This window comes from Cariama cristata, unplaced genomic scaffold (genome assembly GCF_000690535.1).
Source record: "Cariama cristata isolate BGI_N322 unplaced genomic scaffold, ASM69053v1 scaffold27293, whole genome shotgun sequence".
In the NCBI taxonomy this organism is placed as follows: Eukaryota; Metazoa; Chordata; class Aves; order Cariamiformes; family Cariamidae; genus Cariama; species Cariama cristata.
Window position 1 is genome coordinate 6,508 of NW_009607053.1, and position 10,488 is coordinate 16,995.

The following is a 10,488-nucleotide window of genomic DNA, read 5'->3' on the forward strand; positions in this document are numbered from 1 at the left end:
GACTCCAGCTCAACATATCTAAACTTCCCATTGTGATCTCTTTCATACATTTTCTTCCCCAGTTGGTGCGCATTTCAGGACTTCTGATGGTTCAGGCTAGAACTGTATTTCATAAATTCTTACTGAGGCAAGATGATTAACTAAAGGAGTGCTTAATTATTCCAGATGGACAACGGAGCATAGCACATTTAAGCCTCATGCAAAACATAAATAAACAGAACAGAATGAACAACACATGTTTGCCAATCATGGTCTAGACTTGAAATTTGGCACTGCAACACTTACAAACAAATTTAAATGTTTTATTCTCACAAAAAAAAAAGGTTAAATAAAACTCTGTCTTGTAAGCACCTTTAGTTTTAATTATTTAAGATCAATACTAACCTAAACGCCTCTGTCCCTAACATGCATCTCCTCTCCAGGGTCATAGACCTTTCTTATTATGAAACCACTGGCTTTCTCCAGAAATATTACTGCTAACCAGTTTCCTCAGTACCATATGCATAAGGGTTATAAACTAATGAGCAGATCTAGGTTATGTAGAAAAAGTGTAGAAAGGAAACAAATGTTGAACGTCACATTTACATTAACTTCTCACAGTTCAAATGGCAATTTATCCACAACATAGTATGAATCATGCAGTAAGAAAAGGGAGGAATCTCCAGTTTCTTTGATTTATTTGTCATATGGTCGACTGATGTCAGTATCAGTGGCTTTTAAAAAAAAAAAAGTTTAAACATCCAAAAGAAAGGAAGAGAGAAAGGAGGAAAAGGTCTAGCTTTCCGCAAAATCCATTTCCTTTACAACGATGAGCTCAAACCAAACCAAACCAAAGGCTGCTGACGAGCAAGGTCTTCCGTTCCTTCCATGCTTGTCTCGTGGTCTGGTGCAAGCTGGGAATCAAGGGTATGGGACTGGTGGATGCGTTTTGTTTGTATATATATGTATGTATGTAGGTAGGTAGATATTAATATATATATACATACATACACATATATGGACACAGATACAGTCTTCCTAAAAATGCTCTTTGCAGTCCAGAGGCAGCAGGAGTCACTGTGAAGGAAGAGCTGGGCAACATATGGCTGTAGAGTCTGCACTGGAAAAAGTCACTGGCTAAATATACGCCGGCTGTTTGTTTTCTTTTATTTTCATGAGGCGAAATATGAGCTCTGCATAGAGTACAGCCTGTCAATGGGGTTTCCTACTCTAGCCTGCATGGAGTTAACTTCGGAAGAGGCAAGAAAACAGTCGCTCAAGCTAGTTAAAGAGGTATCACTGTCGATATCATGAAAAATGGAGTCGTTTCCTGCAAATGAAACGTATATGTTAAGCTGGAATCTGTGCAGCCAGAGGAGGACACAGTACACATGGATGCTATATGTTGCACGCTGCAGCAAAAGGGAACGCTCCTGGTTTTGTTTTTACACGTTAATGTCATTTTGCTCTAAGGGTCTGACCTACAAACAGTAAGGCTAGCAACCAATTTACAGAGTTCATCTGGATTCAGCAGTGTCACTCAAATCTGCCATGATTTAATTTATACTTCAGTCAGCAGCACCAAAGAGAATCTTGGCTGATGATGGGAGCAAACGGTTTAGGGAGGATCAGGTCCCCGGCTCTCCGTGAGCTGGGATCCGGCATTCATGGGGGCACTGGGGCCGCCGAGGAAGGTGGGATCAGACATCGAGTGCCCACAACAGGGAAAAGCAGTCTGAGAGCCATAACCAGTAATGGTCTTCCTTTACACACAAGGTAAAAGACAGATCTATGAATGTGATGGGACCCAGGAGGAGACCCAGCTTCCCTGGCCTCAAGTGAGCTACAGTTGTAAACATGCTTTCATTTCAGAAAATTCCACTCTTTTTGGGTTGGTTTGGAACAACACTTTTTATTTCCCTTAGCAACTAAGATTTCAGCTTACTTCAGCTCTTAAGGTACCAGAAAGAGCTCTAGCTCAAGTCCTGCAAGCACTAAAAAAGTGTCAGTTAGGCTCTTTTTCCTCATGCACTCATTTGAAATGGCTTTGTGCTATCTCCTGCACTCATTTTGGAGCACAGAACCTGCCTCTCAAGGAGTTTTGCTTAGAAAGGCAAGCAAATTGTTAGCAACAAAATCACAAGCCATCTAACCCTCACTGGCACTTCAGATGTCCACAGCTTCTTACAGGATTTACCAAATTGCCTGCTGTGTACCGTGGACTTGTCTCAGTGGGAAAAGCAGTAACACAGACCCAAAGCAGATTTCTTGTTGGTCTGTGCATGCCATGCTCATGAAAGTGATGAGCACAGGGACCTCCACAATGAAGTGCTCCTGACGTAACAGGCGCTTGTGGGCTACAGCAAGGCCAATAATCAGAGTCTGAGAAATCCTCTTAAATTTTATTTAAATGCCACACTGTAATTGTCCAGAATCAATTATTAGGCATTTAATGCTTGTGATGCATTTGGTGTACCTATCCACTTGATGGTGTGTGGTCAGGAAATTGTGAAAGCAAACCATGATCTTGATTTTGGGCAGAGAATAAAAATTATGCAGGAGAAATGTCCTGGGGTGACACATCTTTTAGTAGCTCAAGAACTGTTCTTTAACAAATCCATGCATCCAATCTGAGGGATCTTACAGGGGTGCTTATTCATTTTGGAATTAATAGATTACTTCTCTTTATTGAAGGCACTTTTTTCCCAAAGCTTCTAAGAAAAAGGAAAAACTTGTGAGGGAGCTAAAATTTAGTACTGTTTATTTTTTAATGTCTTGGATAGTGGTTTAAAGAAGTGGAGTTGGAGAGGTGATGTTGCTTGGTTTATAAGTTATCAGAATTATACTGTGAAATAGTTCTGAAGGGTGTCCAGAGCCTGGGATGAGCTCTCTTCTACCCCCTTACGTGTACATGAATACATACACAAAAAACGGAGTGGTACAAATTCCCTGGTACAAATCCCAGAAAAAATATTTTAACAGCAAGTAACTCTACTGAACCCGTGGTGTGTGAACTAGCATACGAACTCTGCTATTTCTGATGCGGCAGAATGATGCATGCCTTACCATAAGGGTTCATGTGGTCGCCTGGCATTTGTGGAGGGGTAAGACCCTGCTGAAATGGGTCTGTGCCATAACTGCTTTGATCCATTGCTACAATCTGCTGCTGTGGTGCTGCAAGTGGCGTGTAAGATGTCATCATCCCTTCCATTCGGTTGGACATTACTTCTGCAAAGCAAACAGGAGTGCACAGTCACTGCTTAGGAACAAAGAGGCAGCAGACAGTAGCAGCAGTGGCAATACTGAACCCAAGCGCAGAGTGAACGCAGCTAGGTGTGCCCTGTCATTCAGAGGAACCTTCCAAATTTTGTCTGAGAGTACAACCCTGAGTTGAAAGACTTGTAATTTCTGACTGTATCAGTTCTGGAGCTCCCGGGTGCTGGACTGTATCTTCCCAAAGTCTGTCCTGTGCCAGTACCAGTTTTTCTGGCTCTGCGTAAAGAGGAAGATCTGAGGCTGCAAGGCCTTGGGAGTTGAAGAACCTCAAGAGCATCCACGGAGCAGCAGGGCAAGCCCTGGTGCCTCTGTGCAGCTCCTACCCCAGGGTCCAGCCAGCCCCCCAGGGCACAACCCTGTGCCTTGGCTGTGGCAGCAGTGCCAATGCCCCTGCAAGCAGCCTGCAGATGCCCAGCTGAGCATGGTCCCCCTTTCCTCAGGAGGAAACAAACCAGAGGATCTACCTGGACCGAGGTTCCTGGAGATTTCCTCCAGTGAAAGCGCCTCTGTACTGCACATTTCTTCTACAAAGGAGGTAACAGCTTCCGTGTAAGCACCTCCAGGGTTTGGCCCCATGGGAGGACTCTGGGATAGCCTGGGGTGGGCACTCAGACATGGCACCTCTGTGTGTTTCCACTGATGAGCGCACACATTATCCACAGGCTTGTAAATGCCCTGTATGGCTGTACTTAAGACATTATATGGAATGGCATTTCAAGAAACCTTGCAGATTCTTTTCCCCTTGCTTTGCCTTCGTCACAAATCCCCTACCTTGCCCTAGTCGCTGCGAGTTTTGTTGCTCCTGCTGCTGCTGATGCCTTCGTGCTAGTTTTTTCATCTGAATAAAAGAGGAAGAATAGAACAATCTCATGGTTCCGAATGCAACAATTCTGTTTCCTTACAAAACTCTCTGCAAACATCGAACCAATTAATAAAGGCCATTTATATTCACGCACACAGCACTGTGGGTTCAGTTCCATTTCTAAGCTTAAACATTTCAGTTTCCAGTTCATATCTGCATGCAAAATTTACTCCTAACCTCATGTTGCTTTGAGCACACGAACTTAATGTCTAGGTTTGAAAAATGCCTTTCTTGTATGGATGTAGACAGCAGCGCATGCAAAATACATACAGTTCAGTCCCTGGGATCTCTGTGATGTGTACTACATCTAGGGAAGGGGGAAATCTGTGTTGGAGGACAACTTGTGTTTTACTTTGGAGAACCTGACAAACAACCTACCTTTGCTCTTTGGTTTTGAAACCAGACCTGGACAACTCGCACACTGAGTCCTGTTTCAGCTGCTAGTGTTTCTCTGACCTACAGGAGGAAATGTTTAATGATGTCATTTTTTATGTTTTTGTTTTTTTTTTAAAAAAAAAACCTAATCAGTTATGTTAGGAGGAATATGCCTGTACTTACAATAAAAATTGCCTGTACGGAATTACTTTTTAAAATTCCCCATATTTTTGCACAGTTTGTTCAAGTTCTGCCCTTCATGTCGCTACCAGTTTCCTAAGTACTGAACAAATAGTCTGAGCTGTGTAAAATGACACTAAGTCATTTAACAATTTTTATTTCACCCATAAAACAGTTTGTGCAAAGAGATACAAATTTGGCGTGAACATTTTTCATACCATTGAGGTAAAATTTCATACTTTAAGAGGGCAAAAAGGCACATTGCACTGTCCCAAAAGACATATTTTGTACATCAGCAGGAGAACATCACTTTTTGCAAAAATGACAGCTTTCAGGGTGATGCAACTCCATTTTTTCCAACCAAACTTAGGAGGAAACAGTTACCTGGGTTGCTTTCGCAAAGCTTCACCAGCTTCATCAGTGAAGCGATACGTTATACCTTTCCCTAGCTGCTATAAATAAGATCAACAGCAGGGTTAAGTTTCATAAAAAGGCAAGACTGGAAGGACAAGTAGTGGGACCAAAGCTGAGCACCCATCTCATTAGATAGTGACTTCCCCCGTGGTGGGAAGTAGAAGGGCAAAAACCACTTGTTGACCTGCGCTCTGATAGTCAAGGCCTATTTCATGTTTTGTAAGAATCAAATATTGTTGTTCAGCAGCAATCAGTCGTGAAGCTACTCTGCATACTGTGGGTGAATATCCAGAAATAACAATGAGCTGGTTGGTCCTCTCTCCAGACTGAGATGGTACTTAGGAGAGCATTGCCGTATGCTGACCTGGTCTTTGTATTCACCCCAAGGCAATGCGCTCCTGTCCCGGGAAGGGGCAGGGGGCTATCTCTGGAGCTGTGGCCTGACTCTGTCACCTCCGTGGCCTGGTGTCAGAGCTGACTTCAGGTCCCTGATGAAGCACCTACCTTCCTACAGGGCTTGGAAGACACTTCAAAGGATGCTTTGAATGCTCGTCTCTGCTGTGTAGTAAGTATTGTCCTTGGTCGTTTAGGTCTTCTTGGGTCCTTCCCATCATCACTTCCTTTTCCTTGGGTTACTTGTCCTTTGGTGGGCTTAACATCTCCATCTTCATCATCGCTTTTAACTGGCGAAAAATAAACATGATATAAAATCGTTCTTGTTCCACCAAGACAACAAGGTGCTTGAGAACTGCTCTTCAGCTGCCAAACTAGTCAACAGGTTCAACTATTATCACATGTTTATTTGAACACCTAAAGCAACTGCAGGCAGGAAAATACTATCTTAGATTTGTGTGCACTGCCTAAATCAAATGCCACAAAAGCACAAAAATGTGTTTCAATTTTTAATTGAGGGCATGAGACTGATCAGAGGATGGAAATTCAGAATATGCTTCAATATTTACAGGAATTGAGCACAGAGAGACTTTGTGCCCTTCCAGCATTGCTTGGTCCCCTATGTGCTCACCTGTGCTGCAACCACACCAACTGATACACACCTTTCCCTTCACAGCAGAGCCACATCTTCTCCCAAAGCATTAGCTGCAGACAAGTACTACTGCCCACACCGCTATGGCAGCAAAAACAGTGTAAATCCAAATACCACAAAAATATCTCAAAGTCTGTTTAGCTAAATATAGTGTAGATTCCAGCTATTGCTCTGAATATTTTGAAGCTCTAGACATAATATTAAATATAATCTTTGTCATCTCATTTCTGTATCCACACAAAACATCAGTATTCCTTCTCTGTGCATTACAATGGGCCTATATGCGCATGCACAAATTTCTCTTTCTTGGTAAATACATACAAGTATATATGTGCTTGTGTAGACCAAATAGATTACTTGTATTTTCTACAGTTAAATTCTGAATGTTTGTACAATCTGGTGATATTACATGTGTTAGTACATTGTACTGGGAAATCTCAATCGGAGTGGCAAGGATTGAAGAGTAAGTACAAATCTTGTTGTGAAAAACAACTTTTTAACTCAGCATATTTTATTTCACCAGACTACTGATTTTTCTTCTAGAAAACACTAACATACTGTTATAGGGACTTCAACATGAAGAAACACACTGCAATTCTTATATACTCAGAGATTATGTTTGGGGAATTAACAAATTGGACTTTAATTCATTTTAGGGTCTGATTATTATGCACCTAGCAATCTAATCACCTTTTACTTTAATAAGCATCTTTGGCCTAATGATTAAAGAGAAGTTCAGTCATTTTAATAACCATGACATTATTAACTTTCCAGCATGCCATTTCTAAGGAAAGGCTTGTGAGGATTAATATTGCTCATTGGAGAGTTACTTTTGTGTCCAGTGGATAAATATTTGATTGGAGAAGGACACATTCTCAGCCAGGGCTATGTGAAATCATTCGCTCTCACACAGGCATCTGGGAGACCTGGGTTTTCAATGTATTAGACGACGGGAGACAAAACATCCCATTTAATTTGTCAACTTGTTTTTCAGGTTTGGGTTCGGCTAACAGAGAATAATGAGGGTGAAAAAAAGCATCTCTAGGAGTAAGAAACTACCACTTGTGCCAAGGGGAAATGAAATTGAAACCAAGGTTGTTCTGTGCCACTGTGGTAGCTTACTGCTGATCACAAACCAGAAAATCTGGTCCTGAAGGAGAGCCCACCCGTGCCCAAAGCAGATCTCAAATGCAGCTGCCTGTGCTTGTGTGGTGAGTGAGGAAGGCAGGGGAGGAAGATCCCCATGCCCATTGCTGCAGCATGGGGACAGCCCCGCACACACTGCTTTTCAAAGGGGGGCTGTCTGGACACAGGCGGATGCTGAAGTTGGCGATGAGAAGGACATGCTGAAGGGCAAGTAGGAAACTCGCATGCCTCAGGCAAATTCACAAAGAGCCCCAAACCCTCTGGCATGAGATTTACAGAGCAGAGCACTCCAGATCCTGCAAAAACAGTAGGGCAATAAATAACATGCTGCTCCAAGAAAGGTCCCGGTCCTGCACGTCCTGCTGAGTCAGCAGTGACCTTTGTCTTGCGGCATTCAAAAAAAAAAATATAAATTTCAGCAATGTGGAGAATATGGCTCTCAGATTAGAGATTAAGGATAATTACTGCTCCTAGCTAAATTGGAACAATGCATTTGCCCATAAACCAGAGGCAAACATTCACGTCATTTGTACGCCTAATGGAATGGTAATTGTTGATTTTCTTAGACATTTTCTTGGGAAACAAGTGCGCAATTACAATGGCTGGCAGCCATTTGTGTACAAACTGTCTCTAATCTTGGGACCAGCGAGGGCACACCGGCAGCAGGAGGTTTCCAGTCTCCTTGAGTGTACGTGGCACAGGAAGGAGGCATCCTGCCTCTCCTGGAACTGCCTGTGAGCCTGAAAGTCAGTCCTCACTGTAACCACCGCTAGGTCCCCTGGGTTTTGGGCTGGAGAACCCAAATCCAGTGTGTGAACTATTTGTCCTGTGCAGTACTGTATTCCCAGCCCTGGACAGACAGCAAGCGGATTTTGTTCGCTCTCTTTTAAAACCTTCCCTGGGGAACAGGTGGAGGAAAGGAAGCATCTGTCTCTCCATCACCACGAAGAACTCGGGGAAGACACTCATCAGCTGCTATCAGGTGTGAGGGCTCCACTGTACTCTTTAGGAGAAGACAAAATCTCTGGTAACAGTATGGTGATCCTCTGCCTTATCTCCCAGGCCAAGTGGTGCAGACTCTTGCAATCACACTGTTCAAACCCCAGGCCCCTCTGAAGAGAGAGGTCACACTGCAGATTAGTAGTCATGCATTTTAGTAAGACACCGAGCCTGTCATCCCTTGATCCTAAACAGTTTGCATTCATCAGGAATGGCACAGGACCTCAAGGACACTCTTGGAGATCTGGAACAGGTGAACTTTGTATGCCTCACTTCTGTACTATATGTAGCATTAAAACCATAGTGCAGCTATCCTTGGGTCAACACACAGACGATCTCCTAGGCTGACATCAGAATGGGGCTCAGACACAAAACAGCAGGTAGACAACAGAGATGATCAGAAACTAGAGCCTTAGTAGCACAGAAGACACATACAGGGAGAAGTCACAATGGAAGTCAGGAGAGGTAAGCATTGTAGCTGGCTTGAAAACATCCAGAGACAGACTCCCCTAAGCACCTCGTTCAAGTTATTGCTTTTTATTTTTCTTTTGGTGCAAGCCCCCTTGCTTGCCTAATGGGAGTGGATACGCAGGCAGCCTCGCCAAGCGGGCAGCCGCCCTGGCTTCCTGCACCGCACACGCTATTGCTGCGGCACAAACCCACTTCTTGGTTTCTTTCTGATTCTCCTCAGTACTTCTGTGTTGTACTTGTAGTTTTTCTTAAAGTTACCATTTGCAATTGGCAGAGAGAATACTCTTGAAAGTATATTACTGCTTTGCCCATTTTCCTAGCTCAGTGCTGAAAGTGTATATGCAGAAGATCCCTTAAAAAAATATATTAAGTGTATGGAAGAATGTCTGTGGAAAACCGCACACTTTGAATGAGGCCTCAGGTAACCAAAGTCAGTTTGATTCAGATTTTGTGATCTTACAGACAAATACTTTGACAAAAACAAAAAGATTTTGTCCTTTACTAAGCAGCAAGTTAAGGGAGTCAAGTTAGGGAGAATAGACTGCAAGTAGGGAGTTTTTTTAGTTGTGCCCCCTAATTTGCATAGGTGGCATGTGCATATAGATAAAGCGGATGTGAAAATGGATATACTTTTCTGTAAGAAAGCTTCACAAACCCTTGCGGCTTTTCCAGTCGGAGCAGGTGTGGGAAGCTCACCTGAGTCTGAGTCGTCTGGGCTGACTGAGCTCAACAAGTCTTTCTCTTTCTCATAGTCACTTTTGCAGAGCAACTGCCCTTCCTTAAGAACAAATTCGTCCCCTTTCCTCAGCTGTCGTTCGCAAACGCAGCAGCAGAAGCAGCTTAAGTGGTAAACACACTCCAGGGCTCTCATCACGAATTCTGTTGGGGCAATCTTTTCCATGCAGCCACTGCACTTAGCAGCAAACAGCCTGTAAGAGAGAGAGGCAGTAAAGTCAAAGGGAACGTCAGATGATACACTGCATGAATTTAGATACAGCAAATTCTTTAATTTAACTACAGATCAGCTTGGCCCATGCTTTTGCACACTGTGAGACTTGCATTCTTAGTCTCGGAAACATCACAGGCATGCAATTTATTCAAATCTCAATCCCTTTGGTCTAGAGATTCCCAAATCACCTTTGCTGGGTAAGAAATACTAAGATTTGTCCTTATCTCACTGTTTTGTTCCTCTTCAAAATGAGAAACAAAAAGGAGCTCTCAGAATTTGGATAACTTGTTCAAAACTAAATTTATTTCAATTTGCCTTTTAGAGGAAGGACCAATTCAGGCTCTGTTTTATACAGGCTCCTTGGTTTCAGCACTTAAACCCTATTCTGAATAGATTTCATGACTTTCCATCTTTGGTATTGTCTGTCTCTGAGGAGGCTGACAAATGAACACAGAAACAAGCATGAAAACTCAGCACTATTGCTGAGGAGAAGACGACGCACACACATGCGATCGCACACATGCAACTGATAAAGAGAGGAGTGAAATAACATGGCCTTTCTTTGGATGTTGAGTTATTCCAGAACAACCTGTCTCTGAAAGCGAGTACTGTGCATTTTAAATGGTGTGAAACATCTTTTGCAGGGATAGGCAGTGATACAATCTGCTAAATTACCACTATAATCACAGGCTCTAGAATATACACTGTATTCCAGACTGGTTCTTATTAAACCTTTATAAACCCCGTCTTTCATCCATCACTAATTTTCTAAGATAAAGTTAGAATGATTTA

General features: G+C 42.9%; 1 protein-coding gene across 1 annotated transcript; it reads right to left on the bottom strand.

Moving 5' to 3' along the window:
- Positions 1-755: 755 nt before the first annotated feature.
- On the bottom strand, positions 756-9,676 carry LOC104158837 (LIM/homeobox protein LMX-1.2; the record flags this gene model as incomplete). The annotated part of the gene is made up of 6 exons (XM_009696591.1): positions 756-1,309; positions 3,046-3,207; positions 4,027-4,093; positions 4,496-4,573; positions 5,591-5,769; positions 9,444-9,676. Coding segments are annotated over 6 exons (877 nt in total), but the record flags the coding sequence as incomplete, so codon positions are not given.
- Between the last annotated feature and the right edge of the window lie 812 nt (positions 9,677-10,488).